The sequence below is a fragment of the Pan paniscus genome, chromosome 9 (assembly GCF_029289425.2).
Source record: "Pan paniscus chromosome 9, NHGRI_mPanPan1-v2.0_pri, whole genome shotgun sequence".
Taxonomy (NCBI): domain Eukaryota; kingdom Metazoa; phylum Chordata; class Mammalia; order Primates; family Hominidae; genus Pan; species Pan paniscus.
Window position 1 is genome coordinate 64,841,140 of NC_073258.2, and position 25,840 is coordinate 64,866,979.

The 25,840-nt window shown below is 42.4% G+C and overlaps 1 protein-coding gene and 1 pseudogene across 2 annotated transcripts in view; one reads left to right on the forward strand and one right to left on the reverse strand.

Moving 5' to 3' along the window:
* Positions 1 to 9,141: 9,141 nt before the first annotated feature.
* Positions 9,142 to 25,840, reverse strand: part of ATL3 (atlastin GTPase 3) — a 50,184-nt gene continuing 33,485 nt past the window's right edge. For both annotated transcript variants that reach the window (XM_003828531.7, XM_008953929.5), the window contains exons 9-13: positions 21,248 to 21,375; positions 20,571 to 20,627; positions 18,071 to 18,142; positions 16,084 to 16,515; positions 9,142 to 14,451 (exon numbers count right to left, since the gene is read on the reverse strand). In XM_003828531.7, coding sequence (XP_003828579.1) covers positions 14,365 to 14,451; positions 16,084 to 16,515; positions 18,071 to 18,142; positions 20,571 to 20,627; positions 21,248 to 21,375 — 776 coding nt within the window. In that variant the 3' untranslated portion in view covers positions 9,142 to 14,364. The remainder of the gene's footprint in view (positions 14,452 to 16,083; positions 16,516 to 18,070; positions 18,143 to 20,570; positions 20,628 to 21,247; positions 21,376 to 25,840) is intronic.
* On the forward strand, positions 17,267 to 18,058 carry LOC100978337 (mitochondrial inner membrane protease subunit 1-like; annotated as a pseudogene).

Here is a 25,840-nt window from a genome sequence, read left to right on the forward strand (position 1 = left end):
AGCACTTTGGGAGGCCGAAGCGGGCAGATCACGAGGTCAAGAGATCGAGACCATGTTGGCTAACACGATGAAACCCCGTCTCTACTAAAAATGCAAAAAATTAGCCGGGCGTGGAGGCATGCGCCTGTAGTTTCAGCTACTCGGGAGGCTGAGGCAGGAGAATCACTTGAGCCCGGGAGGCGGGGGTTGCAGTGAGCCAAGATCGCGCCACTGCACTCTAGCCTGTGCAACAAAGCGAAACTCAGTCTCAAAAAAAATATATATATATATATATGTGTGTGTATATATATGTGTGTATATATGTGTGTATATATATGTGTATATATATGCGTATATATGTGTGTGTATATATGTGTATATATGTGTGTATATGTGTGTGTGTGTATATATATATATATATACACACACACACACACACCACCATGGCATATTGGCTGTTTTCAATTAAAGGCATTTAAAACTCAGCAGGTGCAAGAAGACCCCTTTTCTGTTTCTTAAAAGCAGATGAAATTTCCATGTTGAAGGACATCTTCCTTATACTAGAAGAAAAAGCAACATCCTTATCCTCAAAGAGGAGATGTTGAGACGGAAAGAATTCTGTATAGACCTTGTTGAAATAACTTTTTTCATTTTTTACTTTTTGGGTTTTTGTTTTTTTTTTTTTTTTTTTTTTTTTTTTGAGACAGTCTCACTCTGTCACCCAGGCTGGAGTGCAGTGGCTCTATCTCAGCTCACTGCAACCTCTGCCTTCCCGGCAAGCGATTCTCCTGCCTCAGCCTCCGGAGTAGTTGGGATTACAGGCGTGCACCACCGAGCCCAGCTAATTTTTGTATTTTTAGTAGAGACAGGGTTTCAGCATGTTGACCATGCTGGTCACGAACTCCTGGCCCCAAATGACCCACCTGCCTCAGCCTCCAAAAGGGCTGGGATTACAGGCATGAGCCACCACTCGGCCCATTTTTTACTTTTTAATTGACAAAAATTGCCACGTATTTGTCATGTACAACATGTTGTTTTGAAATATGTATACGTTGTGGAATAACTAAATCGAGCTAATTAACATATGCATTACCTCACATACTTCTTTTGTGGTGAGAACACAAAACCTCTCCGTAATTTTCAAGAACATAGTACATTGTTATTTACTATAATCACCATGTTGTGCAATAGATCTGGTGAACTTATTCCTCTATTCCTCCTAACAGAAATTTTGTACCCTTTGACCAACATCTCCCCGACACCCCCCTGTTCCCCCCAACCGCCGTAACTGCCATTCTACTCCCTACTCGTGGGTTCCATTTTTTTAGATTCCATGTATAAGTGAGATGACAAAGTATGTGTCTTTCTGTGCCTGGCTTATTTCACTGAACATAATGTTCTCCAGGAAAATAACTCTTATCTGGTAAGCCTCCCCACATAATTTAGTTGCATCTTTTTAATTTTTATTTTTATTTAAATAGAGACAAGGTCTCAAACTCCTGGACTCAAGTGATCCTCCCTCCTTGGCCTCCCAAAGTGCTGAGATTACAGGCGTGAGCTACCGGGCCCCGCTCTTAGTTGCTTCATTACAACTTACTATTCTTTGTCCAATTCGGTGTAGAAGTAACTGACATCAACTACTTCTTTGGGTCTTCATTTCCTTATGAGGGCTCCTGTGTTGCAGGACGCAGAGGAGTAGAGAGACCAGTATAGGCCAGGTGCGGTGGCTCACGCCCGTAATCCCAGCACTTTGGGAGGCCGAGGCAGGTGGATCACGAGGTCAGGAGATCGAGACCATCCTGGCTAACACAGTGAAACCCCGTCTCTACTAAAAATACAAAAAATTAGCCGGGCGAGGTGGCGGGTGCCTGTAGTCCCAGCTACTTGGGAGGCTGAGGCAGGAGAATGGCATGAACCCCGGGGGGCGGAGCCTGCAGTGAGCCGAGATCGCGCCACTGCACTCCAGCCTGGGCGACAGCGAGACTCTGTCTCAAAAAAAAAAAAAAAAAAAAGGAGAGACCAGTATAGGTGAATACAGGAGGATATTTATTTTAAGGTGCACACCAGCTCAGTGGGTTCACATCCAAAAAACTGAGCCTTGAAAAAAGACCAAGCAGGATTTTTATAAGCAAATTTACAGAAGCAAAGCAAAGGCAGTTAATCATATAATGACAGGTCACATAATCTATAGCATAACTGATGACATGGCATAACTTGTGGCCTTGCATAGCTGGTGGCCTTGTAGCTGCATTGAAAGAAAAAACAAGAACTGGCTAAATTTCTTTTAGCCAGATATTTGTCCTTTTTTTTTTTTTCTTTCACCTTTGCTCCGGAGGTGGGGCATCTGTAGCCTATTCCTTTGATTTTGACTTCTCAAACAGCATTATCTTATAACTGTCCTTGAAGTGAGCTTGCTAGGCAGAGGAAAACTTGCTCTTCTTTTCTTTTTAACCATTGCCTTGCCACATTCTGGGCTTTGGCTTTTACTTTTCTTGGAGTGAATGAATGCAGTACTTATTATTATTTTTAAATTTCTGCCTCACCTATGCCAGTAAAACTTGTATTAAAGAAATGTGTATGCTTTTCTCCTGTTAATCTTTTTTACTTTTTTGAGACAGGGTGATATGGTTTGGATCTGTGTCCCCACCCAAATCTGTTGTCAAATTGTAAACCCCAATGTTGGAGGTGGGGCCTAGTGGGAGGTGACTGGATCATGGGGGCGAATTTCCCCCTCGGTGCTGCTCTCTGATAGTGAGTGAATGCTCGGGAGATCTGGTTGTTTAAAAGTATGTAGCACCTCTCTCCTTTCTCCCTTTCTCTTGCTCTGGCCATGTGAGGTTCTCACTCCCCCTTTTCCTTCTGCCATGACTGAAATGTCCTGAAGCCTCCCCCATGCTTCCTGTACAGCCTGCAGAACCATGAGCCAATTAAACCTCTTTTTTTTTTTTCTTTTTTGAGAGGGAGTTTCCCTCTATCACCCAGGCTGGAGTGCAGTGGCGCAATCTCAGCTCATTGCAACCTCTGCCTCCCGGGTTCAAGCAATTCTCCTGCTTCAGCTTCCCGAGTAGCTGGGACTACAGGCATGTGCCACCATATCCAGCTAATTTTTCTATTTTTAGTAGAGATGGGGTTTTGCCATGTTGGCTAGGCTGATCTCAAACTCCTGACCTCAGGTGATCCGCCCACTTCGGCCTCCCAAAGTGCTGGGATTACAGGTGTGAGCCACCGCAACCGACTTAACCTCTTTTCATTATAAATTACCGAGTCTCAGGTATTTATTTATAGCAGTGCAATAACACAGTGTCTCGCTCTGTCACCCAGGGTGAAGTCAGTGATGAGATCATAGCTCACCACTATGGCCTTGACCTCCTGCACTCAAGTGATTCTCCCACCTTAGCCTCCCAAGTAGCTGGGATGACAGGTGCCCACTGCACAACTGGCTAATTTCTTTTTTTATTTAAGCAACAGTGTTTTACTATGTCACCCAGCCTGGTCTGCAACTCTGGGGTCAAGTAATCATCCCGCCTCAGCTTCCCAAAATGCTGGGATTCCAGGTGTGAGCCACCACACCTGGCCCTGTTGATCTATCTTATGTCAATTTAGTTCTTAGGCCCAGCTGAGACCCTAAGAGGATGAAGGTGGGGCTCACAAAACTGTATTAAATTTAAAGCCATTCACAGGCAAGGATCTAGCAGAAAGTGCTTTTAACTATTGGGTCTTAATGTCATCACATATCCCCAAATCCTTGCACAAAACCTAGCACATCGGCTGGGCATGGTGGCTCACACCTGGAATCCCAGCACTTTGGGAAGCCGAGGCAGGCAGATCACTAGAGCTCAGGAGATCGAGACTAGCCTGGCCAACACAGTGAAACCATGTCTCTACTAAAAATATAAAAATTAGCCACTCGTGGTGCTGGGCGCCTGTAATCCCATCCCCGCTACTCAGGAAGCTGAGGCAGGAGAATCATTTGAACCTGGGAGGCAGAGGTCGCGGAGAGCTGAGATTGCACCACTGCACTCCAGCCTGGGCCACACAGCGAGACTCCATCTCAAAAAACAAAAACAAAACAAAAAAAAAACCTAGCACACCATAGGCATTCCATGAATGAATGCATGAATGAAGAATGAATGACCAACACAGGCTCTTTCTCTGCACTGGGATATGACTTCACACGAGTAGAACCAGCTCTTGTTCATCTCTGTATTCCTACCACTCCAGTGCCAGTACTGAGCCTTGCAGTCAGGATGTCTGGACCAAATCCTGACCCTGCCACTTACTATAATAGTTGTAGGGCCCAGGCCATGTTTCCTTCTCTGAACTGTTTGTCTGTAAAATAGGGCCTTAGTGATATTGTATAATGTATAAGAATACATTCCCTGGCAGGGCGCAGTGGCTCACGCCTGCAGTCCCAGCACTTTGGGAGGCTGAGGCGGGAGGATCACAAGGTCAAGAGATCGAGACTATCCTGGCCAACATGGTGAAACTCCATCTCTACTAAAAATAGGAAATTAGCCGGGTGTGGTGGCACACACCTGTAGTCCCAGCTACTTGAGAGGCTGAGGCAGGAGAATCGCTTGAACCCAGGAGACGGAGGTTGCAGTGAGCCGAGATATGCCACTGCACTCCAGCCTGGGCAACAAAGTGAGACTCTGTCTCAAAATAAAAAAATGTAAAAAAAAATATATTCCCCAAAGACAGAGCAACAAATGAAATGATGCTTATAAAGTGCTGAGCCCTCAGATCACGAGGTCAGGAGACTGAGACCATCCTGGCTAACATGGTGAAACCCCGTCTCTACTAAAAATACAAAAAATTAGCTTGGCATGGTGGCAGCGCCTGTAGTCTCAGCTACTTGGGAGGCTGAGGCAGAATGGTGTGAACCCGGAAGGCGGAGCTTGCAGTGAGCTGAGATCGTGCCACTGCACTCCAGCCTGGGTGACAGAGGGAGACTCCGTCTCAAAAAATAAAATAAAATAAAATAAAATAAAATAAAATAAAATAAAATAAAAATAAAGTGCTGAGCCTGACATCTGGCACGTGGTAAATCCTCACACAACACACAGTGGCTGTTATTAACATGAGAACAGGTATGTGCCCATCAACATCACATGATCTTCACCAGCTTTCTGACAAGGAGACTCAGAGGCAATATAAATACCATAGCTTTATGTGCCTTATCACTCATCAAACAAATTACGGAGCACGCTGAGCCAGGGACTGACTATAAGGTCATCCAAACCCAGGATGGACAGGTTCGGTTTTGAGGCAGCTGGGCTGACTTCTGCTTTTCCTCACCCTCTGCTTCCAGAAGCACCCAGATGTCACCTCCCTTATCTTTTCCTGTTGCTGTGCCAGAAAAAAAGCAAAACAAAACCAAAAAAAATCATACTGGGAAGGGGGAACAGTACTGAGGGCTATGTATTTTCACTTCTCACACAGTTCTCAAAAGAGGAGCTCTCTAAGAAAGGCCCCGGGACTTACTGAGAAACTGCCCCATGATGCCACACCATCACCAACAAGACGGTCCTTACCCCCCGCACAGAGCAGGTGGACAGGTGGACTGTGATGCCAGGATCCAACTAGTGTCCACCTCCAAAGCTTTCAGGCTTTTCTGCATAGCATGGCTATGAAGCCCCATTCCTCTTGTGATAAGGAGGAAACTATTAATTTTTTTCTTTTTTTTTTTTTTTTTTGAGACGGAGTCTTGCTGTGTCTCCCAGACTAGAGTGTTGGAGTGCAGTGGCATGATCTCAGCTCACTGCAACCTGCGCCTCCCAGGTTCAAGCGATTCTCCTGCCTCAGTCTCCCAAGTAGCTGGGATTACAGGCCCACGCTACCACGCCTAATTTTTGTATTTCTAGTACAGACAGGGTTTTATCATGTTGGCCAGGCTGGTCTCGAACTCCTGAACTCAGGTGATCTGCCCGCCTCAGCCTCCCAAAGTGCTGGGATTACAGGCATGAGCCACCATGCCTGGCCAGTTTTTAAGTATTTGTAATCTCTCCATTCTCTGCCTTCTAAGGAGGATAGATGGATCCTCCAGAATCCATTGTTTTGCTGACTCTCTGAGGAGGAATAGCTGAGCAGGTGGGAGAAAATTGCACAGGCTAATTTGCTGTGCAGGCCTAATAGGCCCAATGGGGAATCTGAGCAAGCTGGGTGACACACAGGAAGGCAAGGGCAGGAGAAAGAAAGGGTGCGAGGGTGACGAGAGAAAGTGAACAGGGAAACTGCATTTTTTTTTTTTTTTTTAGGGAAACTGCATTTAAAGGGAAGCTGTTTGCAATGCTTCTTTGCACACAAGGAACAGAATCCACAAAGTTCACAACAAGGAACAGAAACCACAAATTTCACAACATGACAACATTCAAAATGGGACTATGTCTCAAGTGCTCCACCAGCCAGCTGAATGCAGGGTTTTCACAGGTGTAAAACATGTGACTATGCCAATTTTGATAGTTTCCTCTAACCAGAAAAATCAGGCTTTTATGAAAGAAACCAAAAGTGAAGTATAACCTCCTTCTGAATCCCCTTTGAAACCCAAGTCCTACTGAAGAGGAAAGAGAATAAATCCCTATTGAAATGCCCTGAAGAGCTTCCACTGCCTAAATGTGCAGCATAACCATCTCTACCTTCTCTTTAAAAAAAACATTCTAGAGGCTGGGCACGGTGGCTCACGCCTGTAATCCCAGCACTTTGGGAGGCTGAGGCGGGCGGATCACAAGGTCAGGAGTTCGAGACCAGCCTGACCAACACGGTGAAACCCCATCTCTACTAAAAATACAAAAATTAGCATGGTGGTGCGTGCCTGTAATTCCAGCTACTCAGGAGGCTGAGGCAAGAGAATCGCTTGAACCCGGGAGGCGTAGGTTGCAGTGAGCCAAGATTGAGCCACTGCACTCCAGCCTAGGCAACAGAGCGAGACTCTGTCTCAAAAAAAATAAAGATAAAAATAAAAATAAAACATTCCAGAAGGCCAGGCGTGGTGGCTCATGCCTGTAATCCCAGCACGTTGGGAGGCCAAGGTGGGTGGATCACATGAGGTCAGGAGTTCAAGACCAGCCTGGCCAACATGGCGAAATCCTGCCTCTACCAAAAATACAAAAATTAACTGGGTATGGCAGCGGGCGCCTGTAATCCCAGCTACTCAGGAGACTGAAGCAGGAGAATCGCTTGAACCCGGGAGGCGGAGGTTGCAATGAGCCGAGATTGCACCACTGCACTCCAGCCTTGACTACAGAGCAAGACTCAGTCTCAGAGAAACAAACAACAACAACAAAAAAATTCCAGAACCTTTAACCTGGGAAATGTCCAGGTTTTGTGTCTCTTGTTGTTCAATGGCCATTGTTAACTGGAATTGGTTATCTGTAATGGATTATTTGTTTTGGTCTGCCCAGCAGTCTTTCATTTGGTGACTCCGTGTGGTTCTGGTGGAGCTGTCAGTCATAGCACGTGGTCATCACTCTGACTACAGACACCTGCACCCTAGGTCTGGCTGGTTATAATGCCTCAGAGGCCAGGCTAGTGTTGACCATGGAAGGAGCATGACTCAAGCCAAACAAATCAGAAGCCTTCTCTGGAATGGAGATATACACACGGGTTTTTTCATAGGTAGCTCAAAAAAAAAAAAAAAAAAAAAAAAAAAGCCTGTTTCCTCAGGGCACATTAAAGTGGGATGACATAAACCTGGAACCACTGGTGCCTGTCCTCCCCTGGGGCATGGAGGAAACCTATCTGCAACAGCAGATAAATAGGTCACTGAACACTGAAATAAGAGCCCTGTTGACATTTGAGTTCCTCCAGTGCCTGATGTCAGCTTTACCCCCATATGTCCGATTACAAGAAACTTTTTCCCAGTTAACAATTTTTTCCTTCTTTAAGCTAATTAGAGTTGGACTTGTCTTTTGCAAAGTGATATATGATAATCAAAAGCAAGAATGTCAATGCACCAAAGACAAGCCAGCTTGCTTGACTGCTCCCCATCTATACAGGACCGCATTCGTCACCCTGGTCCTTCCTTCTCCCCAGTTTATGCTGAGAGCGTCTACACATCAGTGTAGATGGTGGCACCCAAGTCCTGAATCTTTGTTTTCACCATACTCTTCACATCATCAGCCTCTGAGTTTGCCCCTTCCCTGCTAAACTGTGATGAACTCAAGGGCAGCACCTGGCAAAGCACCTGACACATGGTAACAACCAGGGATGGACGGTTGGATAGAGAAAGGCTGCTGATCCCACCCAGTGTTTCCAACTTGGGAAGAAATCTTTTTACTGTAGGGCTAAATGGGATATGTCTAGCTATTTGTCGTATTTGAGAAGTTCAATTCAATCTCCTCACTGTGTCCATCAGTGAAAGAGAAAGCTTTAAGTAGAGATTTACATTCCCTGCCCCCACCCCTGAAGAGCAACTGTTTAATCAGCTGGCTCCAGATGGGGCAACTAAATGAAAGTGCTACAAATTCAGAGGTCTTCACAAGTCCATGTTACTGTAAATGAAATTTGCGTAATTTTTTTTGAGAGACAGGGTCTTGCTGTTGCCCAGGCTGCAGTACAGTGATGGGACCGTAATTCACTGCTGCCTCCAACTCCTGGGCTCAAGTGATCATCCTGCCTGAGCCTCCAGAGTAGCTAGGACTACAGGTGCGCACCATCATGCCTGGGTTTGTTTTTTTTTTGTTTGTTTGTTTTTTCCAGAGACGGGGTGGAAGGTGTCTCCATATGTTGCCCAAGCTGGTCTCAAACTCTTGGGCTCAAGTGATCATCCTGCCTCAGCCTCCCGAGTAGCTAGGACTACAGGTGGGTGCCACTATGCACTTTTATTTTGTAGAGACAGAGGTGGAAAGTGTCTCCATATGTTGCCCAAGCTGGTCTCAAATTCCTGGGCTCAAGCATTTCTCCCACCTCAGCCTCCCAAAGTGCTGATTACAGGAGTGAGCCACGACACCTGGCCCTTGTGCTCACTTTTAAGCAACCCTGCCAACAATAGAGCCTTCTCCAGGACTATGCTAGTAAGATACTTGTTCAGTGTCGTTTTGTAGGACAGAGAAAGCTAACTCAAACCACATTGCCACTATCCCGTCAGAAGTCTTATTCACTTTGCCAAGCCAAACTATTTCACAGAACCTCCCATATTAAAAACACAGAGAAAGAAAACACAGATAACATGGTGTTGTGATCTTTATTCCATTAAATGATCTTACAAATTGGAGTAAAACAGAAACATGCTTTTAATATACTAATAGCATAATCTCATCCCATTGCACTTTTTAAAAACTATATTAAGTTTCAAAGCCACTCAAAGGCAAGGGTCTAGCAGAAAGTACTTTTAACAAATCATTTTTTAAAATAAAAAAAACTGAGGAAAAGTTGTGTATGTACAAGATTAGTATTAACTCCTTTAAGGCTTACATCCATGACAGCATGTATCTAATTAGAAAGCTATGGGAATCAATGCTACCTTCCCTTGCTCATAAAAACACATTTAAACTGTAGTTCTGGCACACGAAATTCGCCCCAAAGAAAAATGTCTTTCAAAGCCCTTCTGTCCCTAGATCTGTTTTGCAAAGTTTCTGATATGGGGTACTTAGGTCACTAATGACAGAAATTAGGATCTTGTCTTCCTTCTTGTTCATTTTTATTTGTGGCTTAATGTTTCACCTGTATGTGAAAGATTTGGGGGTTCAAGTCACAGTGCTGAATTTTACTTTTTAAAAGAAAAACTATCAAAAATTGCTTTTAAAAAATCCTAATTACGTTAGAAAATAGGATACTTGTACATTCATTTTTCAGAGAAGGCACTATGACAATGGAGAAAAACAGCTTTAAGGAGCTTAGATAATCCTCTGAATTAAAGGCATTCTTACTACTTCTGAACACAGAAAACGCCTGGGGATTGTACTGGCAAGAGACCACCTATTCTAAACCTCAGGTACAAAGTGTCCACTTGCCTCCAGACAATACTGAATTGTACTTTCTCCTTGGTACTTCCCATTCGATGAAGCAGTCTCTCTCTGTGGTCTCTGAACCACTATTTATAAAAGTGATGACTCCAGGACCACAGCCCATACCACCTGAGGCAATCCCTGGGTACAAAGCTAGGAATCTGAACTTTTTAAACAAGCCTGCTAGGTAAGTCTTATGCACTCCAAGGTAGATGAGAACCACTACCCTAAACATAGCTACAACAGGACTTACAGCAAGAAAAACCATTTGACTGCAAATATTCTTCTACAATGGGCTTCTTAATGTCATTTTTAAAAATTAATCACACAAATAGTTTGTACTTTCATAACTGAAGCTTGTCTTCATTATGCCCTTATCCCTTGACTAGAATTTTGTTAGATAAAACATGTGTAAGCCAGAATGACACAGCCATGTTGACAACTTGAGATGGAAGATCAAATCATCCTAAATTACATTTCAATAGTTCCAGGAAAGAAAAAAGTCCTGTGAAGACTTCCATGTAAGTTACATCATTTTTTAAAAGAACCTAGCAAAAAATTAAAAACTGTTTTATTAAAGTTTTAATTTTTTAAAAATTAAAAAATTAAAACTGTTTTATTGCTTTTGCATGGACTTGATTCAATCTACTTAATTTTGCTGTAACTCATACATACATACTTATCCAAACTCACCCTATCCAAGGCACCATTTTACAAGCCAAGTAGAACACTGTGTGTGATCCACTAATGAAACCAACCACCAGTACAAGGCAGTATTTTTGTGTGTTTGACCAAAGCGCTTTACTTCATGTAAGAGAAAAAATAAAGCAAAACAAGGCCAGGTTCCAGTGGCTCACGCCTGTAATCCCAGCACCCTGGAAGGCCAAGATAGGCAGATTCCCGGAGGAGTTGAGACCAGCCTGGTCAACATGGTGAAGCCCTGTCTCTACTAAAAATACAAAAATAAGACGGGTGTGGTGGCACATGCCTGTAATCCCTGCTACTTGGGAGGCTGAGGCAAAAGAATCACTTGAACCCAGGAGGCGGAGGTTGTAGTGAGCCAAGATTGTGCCACTGCACTGCAGCCTGGGTGACAGTACAAGAGTCCGTCTCAAAAAAAAAAAAAGGAATAAAGCGAAACACAGGCAATTTTACCAAGTATAAAAGAGGCGTTAAAACGTAAACTTCCATAGAACATTTCTTGGTATACTACGAAAATAAGGCATGACTCAGCTGGGCGGGGTGGCTCATGCCTGTAATCCCAGCACTTTGGGAGGCTGGGGGGAGTGGATCACCTGAGGTCAGGAGTTTGAGACCAGCCTGGCCAACATGGCAAAACCCCACCTCTAGTAAAAAAACAAAAATTAGCCAGGCGTGGTGGTGTACACCTGTAGTCCCAGCTACTCAGGAAGCTGAGACAGGAGAATCGCTTGAACCTGGGAGGTGGAGGTTGCAGTGAGCGAGATTGCACCACTGCACTCCAACCTGGGCGACAGAGCGAGACCTCTGTCTCAAAAAATAAAATGAAATACAACAAGGCATGACTCTGAAGGTGTTTTATCATACATAGTAGTTTGTCTCATTTTATCTATGAGCCAATCTTACAGAAAGATTTCTCAAAGAATGAAAACTCTGATTCTACCATTTTTACTATAAGCAGCTCATTGAAATTATTTTTTCAAATTATCAACACTTAATTTATCCTGAAATATTTTAATAGAAAATTTTGGAAGCCTCCTTTTATATATTCATAGGAATGAGTTCCATATATTGTTAGGATTGTGTAAAATTAAAAATGCCTGCATGGAAAGCGGCAGAGCAACAGACACGACGCAAACAGGCACAGTCTGAGCATCTGAACCACAAGTAAAAGGTGAGAGAAGTAAAAGACATTATTTTTAACCTGGCTATAAATCTCCCCAGGATGATTTATAGCCAGTAACGATAATGCATCTTTTATTGAAAAAGCTGATATAAAATCATCAATTTACTGTTGAGAGAAAAGAGGCCAAAGAAAACTCTTAAGAACCCTCACTGAGAAAACTTTATAAAACACTTTCCAGAAGCAGAACTAAGAAAAAAAAAAAATGGTGAAGAGGACTTCCTCTGGATAATTAAACCAAGGTCTCTTTATAAGACCAAAACAGAAATGGTGAATTTAAATAGTAACTGAATCTTAAGATTTCATTAAATCATACATTATCGCTTTTTTTAACGTGACCTAATACTTTAGTATGAGTTTTCGACACATCACCCCTTCTTACCATTAAATTTTTTAAGTTATTCTGAAATCTATAAATTTACTTATAGAATGTATTAAAAGCTAAGTATGTCAATATTTACAGAGCCTGCTAATAGGTATGAACTTTCAGAGAGATAAGAGGTCACCTGAAAATGCACCAACATTTCAGAAGCAAGCTTTCAAGTTAACAGTCAAAGCTTGGTTGGCATCACTGATAAATGCAAATAAACAAGCTGGAATTTTTCTAAAGTGTAACAGCAAGTGAATAAAATAGCAAGAACTATTTGCAAGATGGCATATAAATATGAAACATAATATGCTGGGAATTTAGGACTTACAAAAATACTTCAGTGGTAAAGTGTCAAAAGAAAATTCTTTGATAAAGAGATTACATGCGAAAAGGGACTTTTTTTCTACCTTCCATTCATACTTCATGTATATAAAGTTTACACTCAGATCTTACCTTCATGTATATAAAATTTACACTCTTACCTCCCTCCCATAACAAAAGTTAAATTATCTCAGAAATTAAGGCTTATATACCTGAATGTTTATATAAATACTTGCAGGCAAGTTTTAAGTTTTAAAATCCACAATAATTCCAAAAGGAAAAGCAACTAACAGATAAAACTTTTATCTCCTAATCAAGGTAAATAGAAAAAAAGAACTCTTAGATACTTCTAGATATTTTTTATATTTGGGTAGGACTTTGATCCTTGCTAAGGCAAAGCTATCTTAAAGCTACCAGACTAGCCAAAGTAAAATTAAATAGATAATTCACTAAATAAAATGGGTTAATTTTAGCTTCATTATTAAGAACATTAGACATGGCAGAGAATGCAAATTAACATTCTGAATAAAGACCTTAAATCAGGTTATTAATTGCTGCTAAGCCACATGAAATTAGACATCAATTAAACGCAGTAATATTTGTATCTTCCCTCTAATCCTTAATAAAGTTCTGTTCTTATGCAGAACTCTCAAAAACAAAACCCCTCAAATGACAATTACAAGAGTTGTGTAAAACATACATACATATGTAAACCTACAGTGAACCTGACCAAGGCACAAGTTCAAGTGACTTATCAGAGGTCACATGGTTCATTTAAACTTAGCTTTTTTCTTGAAGTATCTAGCGCATTCCTTTTATTATGAGCCACTCTGGCTTTTCAAGGCACGTTTGCCTCTTTTTCTAGAAAGAAGCTATAGGGACGAAAAAAAAAAAAATAGAGCAAGTTGCAACAAAACTGTCAGCCTACTGGGTAAAAACCTCACATTTCAGAGTATGGTATATTTAAATATGACATGATTTTTCCACACTATGTGGCAACAGGATTCCCTATTGTAAATTTTTTTTGAGTATAATGACATCATTTTCAGTTAGTCTTTAGTTCTGAAGTTTCTCCAAGTTCTGTAAACTTTTAAAAAAGGAATCCTTGGCCGGGCACGGCGGCTCACACCTGTAATCCCAGCACTTTGGGAGGCCAAGGCGGGCAGGCGGATCACAAGGTCAAGAGACCAAGACCATCCTGGCCAACATGGTGAAACCCCATCTCTACTAAAAATACAAAAAAATTAGCTGGGTATGGTGGCGTACACTTGTAGTCCCAGCTACTCGGGAGGCTGAGGCAGGAGAACTGCAGGCAGAGGTTGCAGTGAGCCAAGATCGCATCACTGCACTCAAGCCTGGTGACAGAGCGAGACTCCAACTCAAAAAAAAAAAAAAAAAAAAAAAAAAGAATCCTTCTCAAAAGAGTAAAGTATAAAAGAAATGTCAAGTTTCACCCGAAAATGGCACCTTTCATGAGGTTATCCTCCATCCCCTCCCCATCGTGTGTGCAAAACCATGGAATCAATCTTAAAAGGCACTAAGTGGCACATAAAGAACTTAAAAGCTGCATTTCCATTTTTCCTCTAGCTTCCTCCTCCATAAAGTGCACAAAGCAGAGTAATATGAAAATAGACACAGGCTTGCATCTATAACAGCAAGGAAAAGAAATGCTTCCAAGAGAAATGGAAGTGTGTTTAATAATTTGAAACCACAGGAGAGGTCTGCTCATTTATTACAGGGCCATGTTTTAGCTCTTCCTGGATCGTCTCAGATCTGCCATTCCTCTGGATATGAACCTGTGGCCGTGGCAGAAACCCAGAAATCAGTAGGGGCTTGTTGTGTTCTTGTTTGATCTTCACGTTAAGATGCTATTGAGCTTTTTTATCCATGGATGGTCTTCCAACAACTGCATCCCTCACAGTGGCCTGAGTGGAATTACCGATATGAGAAGAAGCCTGCAAAAGTCCATTTATTCAACATATAAGTTAATAAAATACAACACAGCAACAAGAAAGTAAGTCCTTAAACTTTCAAAAACCTGTCTCCATCATCGGCATGTTACAGAAAGCAGTTGAATGAAAATGCAGGGATACAGAGAGGCTGTGGCAGCAGCTAACTCCCAAGAGAGCCAGGGGAACATCTGCTCTGTGGCTAGGGTAGGATAGGCAGCTCCTGTGGCTTCACAAGCTGCTAACCCAACTCACCTGTTCATGTTACTCAGAAAAACAAATGTATCATCTCAAAGATCTACAAAACTTGTGACCATGTCAATGTCCAAGAGCTACTGGGTTAGTCAGGTGTGGTGGCACTCGCCTGTAACACCGGCTGCTTGGGAGGCTGAGGTGGGAGGATCACTTGAGCCCAGGAGTTTTAAGTTACAATGAGCTAAGATACCAGCCTGGGTGACAAAGCAAGACCTCATCTCCAAAAAAAAATTTATAAATAAATAAATAAGCAACCCAATAAATAAATAACCAAGCCATTGGCTTTTGGAAGATTTTTAAATAAAAAAGATACCATCCCTTTCCTAATCCAGTAGGACTCAAAACCGAACATTTTTCGTTAAGTTCATAATTTTTTCAAAGTTCTTGCTTTTCAATGAAGTAAATTAATCTAGAGGGGGTGAGAAGTGAGAATCACATAAAAATTATGTCTGAAGAGCATGTAATTAGAAGTTGCCGACCAGGCGCAATAGCTCATGCCTATAATCCTAGCACTTTGGGAGGCCGAGGTGGGTGGATCACCTGAGGTCAGGAGTTCAAGACCAGCCTAGCTAACATGGCAAAACACTGTCTCTACTAAAAAAAAAAAAAAATACAGAAATTAACTGGGCATGGTGTCAGGCACCTATAATCCCAGCTACTCTTGGGAGGCTGAGGCAAGAGAATCACCTGAACCCAGTGGGCAGAGGTTGCAGTGAGCCAAGATCACACCACTTCACTCCAGCCTGGGCAAAAGCGTAAAACTCTGTCTCAAAAAAAAAAAAAAAAAAAAAAAGTTGCCAAAGGGGAACACAATCAGTATGTCTAAGTTGGAATGTTTTTGCATTAAAGGGCTATTTTTGGGCTGGGCGCGGTGGCTCACACCTGTAATCCCAGCACTTTGGGAGGCCGAGGCAGGCGGACCATGAGGTCAGGAGTTCAAGACCAGCCTGGTCAACATGGTGAAACCCTGTCTCTATTAAAAATACAAAAACTAGCGGGCCATGGTGGCACACACCTGTAGTCTCAGCTACTTGGGAGGCTGATGCAAGAGAATCACTTGAACCTGGGAGGCGGAGGTTGCAGTGAGCCGAGATCATGCCACTGGACTCCAGCCTGGGCAAGAGAGCACAGCGAGACTTTGTCTCAAAAAAAAAAAAAAAAGCGGGGCGGGGGCCTTTTTAGGCATGGAAACAAAATATTAAGAATAAATATTAATATCCTAAAGGATAATAAAACATACAGTCTATCAGAAAACAACAGCCAACAGAGTGGCCACTGTCTCATGTCTTCACTATGAAATTCTTCCAAACTGAGATATTTTACAACAGAAGCACAAATATCTGCCCATTATCAACCCTCAGGCTCTTCAGCAGCACCACTTACCTGCTCCAACACATATGCGGCACCAAAATCAATAGCTCCGCCCAGCTCACGATATTGACCAGAATACCTGATGTAGCCCCAGGTGAGGAGTGCTATTAACAGTAGTCCAACCATACAGTTGAACAACTGGGCTACAACCTCAAGACCTATGAAGCCAGTGAGGCCTGAGGCTATGTACAAAGCTACAATGCCCGTGAACAGCACTGCAGGGGTTCGGAAGGTGCTGAAGACGTTCTTGCTACCATTGTGCTTGCAGAAGTTCTCATATAATTCCTTGATTTCCTCCTCCAGCTCCTGCTGGTAACGAAAGCTGAAATCCTTCCCACCCATCTTCTTGGTCTTCTTAAAATGGTCCAGAGCAAGTTGTTTGAATTCACAGTGCTTCTCCTCTAGAATGTCTGGAGACAAATAAGGTTTCTCTCCCCCACAAACCTAAAAAGAACAAAGAAACAATATGTTAAAAGATCTCTTCAAAAACAAGTGCCAAATAAAACATGAAAAGATAATGAAAGGATTAGAATGTTTTAAGATGTTAACAATGTATTAATAAGTTAACTTTTAAAAGATGACTAAGACCAATAAAGTCTAGTTTCACTTCCTCTGAAAAGCACACTTAAAAAACCAGGGTGATAATATCAATTCGAAAGAGCAGTGACACTGGGACGGGCGCGGTGGCTCACGCCTGTAATCCCAGCACTTTCGGAGGCCAGGGCGGGCAGATCACTTGAGGTCAGGAGTTTGAAATCAGCCTGGTAAACATGGTGAAACTCCGTCTCTACTAACACAAAAAAAATTAGCCGGGCGTGATGGCAGGCACCTGTAATCCCAGCTACTTAGAAGGCTGAGGCAGGAGAACCGCTTGAACCCGGGAGGCGGAGGTTGCAGTGAGCCAAGATCGCACCACTGCACTCCAGCCTGGGCGACAGAGTGAGACTCCGTCTCTAAAAAACAAAAGCAAACGGTCGACTTCTGCGGGGCCCAGGTGAGAAAGGCCCACCTGTGTCCTGGTTGAGGGTCCTCAGGGTTCTTTGGGACCTGAGGATTCCTGAAATCATGGATCACCTACATATGCTTTGAGACATGCTTTCATTTTTTTTTTTCTGGAAGCCCTGCGACTTCCCTAAAAATTAAATGAATTATAGAACAGATCTATGACCAATGGTGGCAGAGTCTACATAGAACTATGCTTCGTGGTGCTCTGGGGAAACCTTCTGACTTGTTGGCTATGCTATTCAGTATGGCTGTATAGCTCACTGTGCTTTTGAATACGTTGGTGGTGTTGTCATGTGTTCTGGACCATCAATGGAGCCTACAATTCAAAATTCAGATACTGTCTTTGCAGAAAATCTTAGTCGACATTTTTATAGTATCCAAAGAGGTGACATTGTGATTGCAAAAAGCCCAAGTGATCCAACATCAAATCTTTGTAAAAGAGTAACTGGTTTGGAAGGAGACAAAATCCTCACCACTAGTCCATCAGATTTCTTTAAAAGCTACAGTTATGTCCCAGTGGGTCATGTTTGGTTAGAAGGTGATAAATCTACAGAATTCTACAGATTCCAGTTACTATGGACCTATTCCATATGAACTAATAAGAGGACGAATCTTCTTTTAAGATTCGGCCTCTGAGTGATTTTGGATTTTTATGTGCCAGCCTTAATGGCCACAGATTTTCTGATGATTAGTAAGCATTTATTCTTTTGACTTGATTATTGTCTCCTGCTCATGTGAATTTATTACTCCCATTGAAACTATGTACTTACCAATAAACTATTTGCTATTCAAAACAAAACAAAACAAAACAAGAACAAACAAACAAACAAAGAAATGGTAATAATTAGAAGGCCCCCGTTACCAGGACAACCTGAATATAAGTTTATTGCCTCATCACTTAAAGATACATTAAGTAGGATCAAGTTGGGCTTTTGAAGTCAGCAACAATGCCCAGGTTATAGATATTTCAGAATAAGGCGTATGTCCCACGTACCTCTTCCATGTTGTTATAATAAATGTCCTTGGCAGAGGCTGCAGCTGCCAAGTTGTTGGCTTCAGCAGTGGCCTTTTAAGAGAGAAAAACGTGAACTGTAAATCCTTCCTCTTTTAACATTCCTCCACAAATAGCCTAACAAAAATCTTCTCTATTCTCCATTCTTCCTTTTTTATTAACCTTCTATTTTTCTAGATTTCCATATAGTTCAACTGATGAAATAGAATACACTTTTTCTGCCAAATTTTCTACCAAAAAAAAGGTAGAAGTTCATATACACAGAAATATGTATTCTTATACATAAGAATCTTTAGCAAAAATTAAATCTCCAAAATTCAAGGAAAATATTATTTCCATTGCATCAATTTATTTTTTAATTGTTTAAATTTTTCTTTTTTTTTAAGACAGAGCCTCACTCTGTCACCCAGGCTGGAGTTCAGTGGTAATCTCAGCACACTACAACCTTCGCCTCCTGAATGCAAGCCATCCTCCTGCCAGTGCGTGCCACCACGCTTGGCTAACTTTTTAAGTTTTTGTTTTGCAGAGCTAGAGTCTCCCTATATTGCCCAAGCTGATGTTGAACTCCCAGGCTCAAGTGATCTGCCCACCTCAGCCTCCCAAAGTGCTGGGATTACAGGAGTAAGCCACCACACCTGGCTCCATTGCTCCAACTTTAAGAAATAGGTGTGAGTCAAAAAAAAAAAAAAAAAAAAAGAAGGAAAGGGTGGGCGTGGTGGCTCACGCCTGTAATCCCAGCACTTTGGCACTTTGGGAGGCCGAGGCTGGCGGATCATAAGGTCAGGAGTTCAAGACCAGCCTGGCCAACATGTTGAAACCCCGTCTCTACCAAAAACACAAAAAAATTAGCCAGGCGTGGTGATGTGCGCCTGTAGTCCCAGCTACTCAGGAGGCTGAGGCAGGAGAACTACTTGAACCCAGGAGGTAGAGGTTGCAGTGAGCCGAGATCACGCCACTGCACTCCAGCCTGAGCAATAGAGCAAGACTCTGTCTCAAAAAAAAAAAAAAAAGGAAAAAGCCGGGTGTGGTGGCTTATGCCTGTAATCCCAGCACTTTGAGAGGCTGAGGTGGGAGGATCACTTGAGCCCAAGAATTCAACACCAGCCTGCTCAACACAGCTAGATCCTGTTTCTATTTAAAAAAAAAAAAAAGAAGAAGAAGAAAAAAAAGGGGGCTGGGCACGGTGACTCACGCCTGTAATCCCAGCACTTTGGGAGGCTGAGGTGGGCAGATCATGAGGTCAGGAGATCGAGATCATCCTGGCTAACACGGTGAAACCCTGTCTCTACTAAAAATACAAAGAAATTAGCCGGGCGTGGTGGCAGGCGCCTGCAGTCCCAGCTACTCGGGAGGCTGAGGCAGGAGAATGGCGTGAACCCAGGAGGTGGAGCTTGCAGTGAGCCGAGATTGTGCCACTGCACTCCAGCCTAGGCAACAGAGCAAGATTCCACCTCAAAAAAAAAAAAGGAAAAAAATATTTGCAATGTCAATCCCAGGCTCTAGCTCCCTTTATGAAAATTTTCTGCTACAAAATAAATCAACACTTGGCAATAAATCCCCTTATGTTCAACATACGAAAGTCAAAAATTATGTTTTAACCAAATGACATTCTAGTTGCAAATTAAAAACCTGATTAGTGAATAGTAAACAGGTGTGTCAGGACATGTTCCACTAAAGTAAATAACAGGTCAGGCACAGTGGCTTACACCTGTAATCTTAGCACTTCGGGAAGCTGAGGCAGGCACATCGCTTGAGCCAAGTTTGAGACCAGCCTGGGCAACACAGCAAGACCACATCCCTATTTTTTTTTTTTTAATTAAAAAAATTATAGCCAGGCATGGTGGCTCAACCCTATAATCCCAGCACTTTGGGAGGCCAAGACGGTCGGATTGCTGGAGTCCAGGAGTTGGAGACCAGCCTGGGCAACATGGCTAAACCGATCTCTATTAAAAAATACAAAAATTAGCCAGGCATGCTGGTACATGCCTATAATCCCAGCTACTCGGGAGGCTGAGGTATAAGAATCATTTGAACCCAGGAGGTGGAGGTTGCGGTGAGCCAAGATTGTGCCACTGCACTCCAGCCTTGGCAAGAGTGAGACTCTGTCTCAAAAAAATAATAAATTATAAATTATATAAAAATAAAAAAAATAAACAACAGATGACAAGAACTTGCTTGTCTAACATGGTGGGTATGTTGCAACCACGTATAATAAACTGTGCTTCCCAAAGTGTGTTTGGTGAAAAGACTAGGCCCAGTGAGGAGAGGCCATTTCATTTTAACTGTACCCCCATGAATACAAACAAGTGAACTAGAAAAGGTCGCCACACTACTGCAAAATGTGCTAAAAAAAAATTAACAGACCTCAGCATGATGAAAAAGGAGAAAAAGTGCATTCTCTTCCTAAAGAACTCTGCTTATTGTATACAGGTCAACTCAAGTAATTTAAGGGTAGCGTTTAGGATGTCAAATCATTGTTTACCTGAAGCATGGACTTGGGGTGAGGCAGATCTTCTCCTTGATAAATTTTAATATATGCCTTAAAATATAAACATAAAAACTGCTATAAAATGTTATTCAGTCATATCTTACTCATATTTAATTTTTAGAAAGTGACCATACAACTGCATTTTCCTAAAGACTTAGGTCAACAACCAGGAATTAGCAAAAACACACCACACACCTTTGAGTGCATGTTAGCATTTTTAGTTAACTAAAAATGTTCTCAAGCAGCACAAGCCTACAGAGGCTAGGATTCCCATCCAGCTCCCCATGCACGCTGGCCTCACCACTACCTGTGGGCAGAGTGACCATCCGCCTTGAGGTAGTCGTGTCACATCTAGGTGCCGTCTCCTCCTACTCACAGCAACTTCCTAACCACCTCCTGTCCACACCATCTTCCTTGAGGAACAATCTTCCTTTAGTCACAGCTAATTGCTCCTCTAAGAGAGTGCAAAGAACATCCATTTGGTTCTTAGACCGATACTGCCACCCAATGGCCCACTCCTGGAAGGACACCAAGGTCTCTGAAAATGCCTCTCAACATCTCCCCCAGAAAATTTTCGTTTAAGTTTCAAAATATTTAAATTCAAGTTGATTTACGAGTGAGATCAGCTTTACCAAAAATCAAACATTTTAATAACTAAAACCCATATTTACCTTAAAATACTCCAGTAGTCCCCGACAGGTGACCTTTGAGCCATTGATCTCCTTTTCCATTAACTTAGATGGGTTTAATACATACGGTATCAGTGCCTGTAACTGCTCTTTGAATTCACCAGCAATATCTGTTCACAGGACGACAAAGAAGGGAAAAATAAGCCAAACAGCCTTATTCAACCAAGGTGAACACACAATGCAGTCTTCCCAGTCTAGTGCTTTTAACATTGGTTGTTAAAAGTGAGAGAGAAGCCGGGCACGGTGGCTCACGCCTATAATCCTAGCACTTTGGGAGGCCGAGGCAGGTGGATTGCCTAAGGTCAGGAGTTCGAGACCAGCCTGACCAACATGGTGAAACCCCGTCTCTACTAAAAATAGAAAAACTAGCCAGGCGTGGTGGCAGGTGCCTGTAATCCTAGCTACTCAGGAGGCTGAGGCAGGAGAATCTCTTGAACCCAGGAGGAGGAGGTTGCAGTGAGCCAAGATTGCACCATTGCACTCCAGGCTGGGAAACAAGAGTGAAACTCCATCTCAAGAAAAAAAAAAAAAAAAAAAAGTGGGAGAGAAGAAGGGGTCTGAGACTATGTTTTGACACTTTCTGGCTATGACCAAGTTGCTGACAGATCTCTGTCCCAATGTACCTTCATTTTTCTCCTCCCCCACTGTAGTAGAAAGTCTTCTCTAGTTCAAAATAGAATACTATATATGCAGAATATCTTTACCTTGGTTTTCATTCTGGGATATCTGGTCTACTCCCTAGCCTTTCAAGAAATTTCACTTTTTAAAGAATTTGATGGCCACGCGTGGTGGCTCACGCCTGTAATCCCAGCACTTTGGGAGGTCAAGGCGGGTGGATCACGAGGTCAGGAGTTCAAGACCAGTCTGGCCAAGATGGTGAAACCCCGTCTCTACTAAACATACAAAAATTAGCCGGGGTGGTGGCGGGCACCTGTAATCCCAGCTACTCGGGAGGCTGAAGCAGAGAATAGCTTGAACCCGGAAGGCAGAGGTTGCAGTGAGCCGAGATCGCACCACTGCACTCCAGCCTGGGCAACAGAGTGAGACTCCATCTCAGAAAAAAAAAAAAGAATTTCATTAACAGGGTCTTCAACAAGTCAATTTTCAACCTCTCAAGTTGTCTCAGGCCTTTGCCATGCCCTCGCACTACTCCTTTAAATCAATTAGAAATCACTGGTCATTGATTTATTCTTGTCAATTTTTTTAATGTTAAAAGAAGTAGAAGTACCTGTGCCTCATTATATTTATTTTCTATTATCTCCTCAGAGACCCTCGGAACCACCCCAAAATGAAAAGACCACTAACTCAAGAAAGGTGACAGATTCTCTGCAGCTTCTACAAGGTTCCCACAGAGGGATCAGTACAGCCATTAAATAGAGCTCTTTCCTCAAAGTAAGAATTATTAGCTGGTCCAACTATGAAGACACAGGAGAATTAAAATACAGAAAAGCTGATTTACATAATCTTCTAACATCTTCTTGGGTTCCCAGCTATACACTGAAAAAAAAGCAGGTAGGAGCCCACATCAAATAAGAACTCTTTAATACTCCACCAACCAGACTATAATATGAAAAATGAAACTAAAATTTCAAGAAAGCATGGGAAAAATACTTTATAACCTTGCAGTGAAAAAGTATAAAAGTATACATAACAGGCCATTCTGTACACATTCACATTTGCTTTCATATACTAAAGAAACTCTGAAAGACTATAAAAATGGAAGAGAGACTTTTCACTGAGTACTTTTTAATCCTTTTCAAAATTTTAAACATGTGAATGTATTATATATCCAAAAAACCTTTTTGTATGGTTTCAATTTCCATCACACTGAAAGATGGAGTGTTTCAAAAATACCTCACACAAGTAGCAGCAGGATCCAGATGCTACACTTGTCACTTTAACAAGCTGTACAGACCCTATATGCTACTCATGTTTCTATGAAGGCTACACCAAAATAATAGTTTTAAAATTAGAATAGACAAAAACTATCTCATAAGAGAAACAAACTCAATCTTTAGTGGTGTCAAAGAAGACTGTGCCCTACAAAGCCTCCTGTGTTAATTTCCAACTAAACAACTCAGTAGTTACTGTATTAGGTCTCCTAAGTAGGAAGATAACAATTTTCTTTATGCGACAACACAGTCATCTTGCATCTGATGAAAAGTATTCTCAAAAAGCAGCTATTCTAGGCCTAGCGTGGTGGCCCGCACCTGTAATCCCAGCACCTTGGGAGGCCAAGGTGGGCAGATTGCTTGAGGCCAGGAGTTCAAGACCAGCCTGGCCAACATGGTGAAACCCTGTTTCTACTAAAAACACAAAAATTACCCAGGCATGGTAGTGCACTCCTGTAATCCCAGCTACTCAGGAGGATGTGGCACAAGAATCGCTTGAGCCCGGGAGGCGGAGGTGGCAGTGAGCTGAGATCGCACCACTGCACTCCAGCCTGGGCAACAGAGTGCAGACAAGACTTTGTCTCAAAAAACAAAACAAAACAAAAAAAACTCAGCAGCTATTCTAGCTAATTACTTCAAGAAACAGCAGCTCAGCCATCAGTTATACCAAAACTAAGATCATGTTTGGCAGGCATCTACCTCTAAATAAGTGGTTGATCTTTAAAAATAAAATAAAACCACTAAAATATTTCCCAAAGTATCTGGGGGAACATTTGCAGAAATAGTTTCAGAATGTAGTTCTTATGAAATTTAAATGTTCTACAAAAATTACATTTTAAGTTCCTTTTATGGATTAGCCCTAACAACCTCAGGCTAATGTCTTTTCCAAGTTACATGGAACAGGACTGCAGAATCTCAACCATGGAACTGCACAAGTATATACTTGAGAAAATATAATGCCTACCCTTTTTTTTAAATTCTGAAAACTACATTAGTTCTACTAACAGGTCTCCTACAATAAAGTGTGTGTGGTTCTCAAGCTAGCACTTGCCAAATACAAATCACCCGCTATTTGCAATTTAGCATCTGATTTACTCTTCACTCAAAACCCTTCAAAATCTTGGTTAAGTGGTTCCCTAAAATTAAAAAATATCCATCTCCAAATCTAAAATGTACATAAACCTTTGCAGAGCTAGTAAGAATTCTTCATGAACAATCCTCATAATAATTGTAGTTCCTTAAATAAACACAGAGGGCAGGCTTTTAACACATTTTTAAAGTTAGGCAAAAAAGCAAATTTTTGTTTTTCAAATCTTTCCACTTAAGAAAGTACTGGCTGGGTGTGGTGGCTCACGCCAGTAATCCCAACACTTTGAGAAGCTGAAGTGGAAGGTGGGAGGATCACTTGAGGTCAGGAGTTCGAGACCAGCCTGGGCAACATAGGGAGACCCTGTCTCTACAAAAAATAAAAAGATTAGCCAGGCATAGTGGTGCATGCCTGTAGTCCCAGCTACTGAGGAGGCTAAGGTGGGAGGATTGCTTGAGACTGGGAGTTAGAGGCTACAGTGAGCTACAATCACGCCGCTGCACTCCATCCTGGGCAACAGAGCAAGACCCTGTCTCTAAAATAAATAAATAAATACATACATACATACATGAATGCATACAAATTTTAAAGTACTTATTTTTTTAAATAAATAGGATCATACCACATATGCTACTCCACAATCTTTCTGCATTTAATAATATATCACAAACATCTTTCTATATAAAGACACACAGATTCAACTATCTACCTTATCTTTTTTTTTTTTGGGACAGAGTTTCGCTCTTGTTGCCCAGGCTGGAGTACAATGGCGCGATCTCAGCTCACTGCAACCTCCACCTCCCGGGTTCAAGTGATTCTCCTGCCTCAGTCGCCCAAGTAGCTGGGATTACAGGCATGTGTCACCATGCCCAGCTAATTTTGTATTTTTAGTAGCGATGGGGTTTCTCCATGTTGGTCAGGCTGGTCTGGAACTCCCGACCTCAGGTGATCTGCCTGCCTCGGCCTCCCAAACTGGGATTACAAGCGTGAGCTACCGCGCCCGGCCTCTACCTTATCCTTTTTAATGACTGCATTTTATTCCTTTCTGCAGATGTACCTTAATTTTTGTTTTTGTTTTTGTTTTTTTGAGACAGGGTCTCACTCTGTCACCCAGGCTAGAGTGCGGTGGTGCAATCACAGCTCACTGTAGCCTTGACGTCTGGGGCTCAAGCAATCCTCCTACCTCAGCCTTCTGAGTAGCTGGGACCACAGGGGTGTGCCACCATGTCCAGCTAGTATTTTTTTTTTTTTTTTTTAGCGATGGGGGGGATCTCCCTATGTTGCCGAGGCTGAGATGTACCATAATCTAACCAACTCCACATAAAGACACATTTGTGTTGTTTCCAGTTATTCTCTATGATAATAATGCTACCATAGTATCTTTTTTTTTTTTTTTTTTTTTTGAGACAGGGTTTTGCTCTTGTCGCCCAGGATGGAGTGCAATGGCGCAATCTCGGCTCACTGCAACCTCTGCCTCCCAGATTCAGGCGATTCTCCTGCCTCAGCCTCCCAAGTAGCTGGGATTACAGGCGCCTGCCACCACGCCTGGCTAATTTTTGTTTTAGCAGAGACAGGGTTTCACCATGTTGGCCAGGC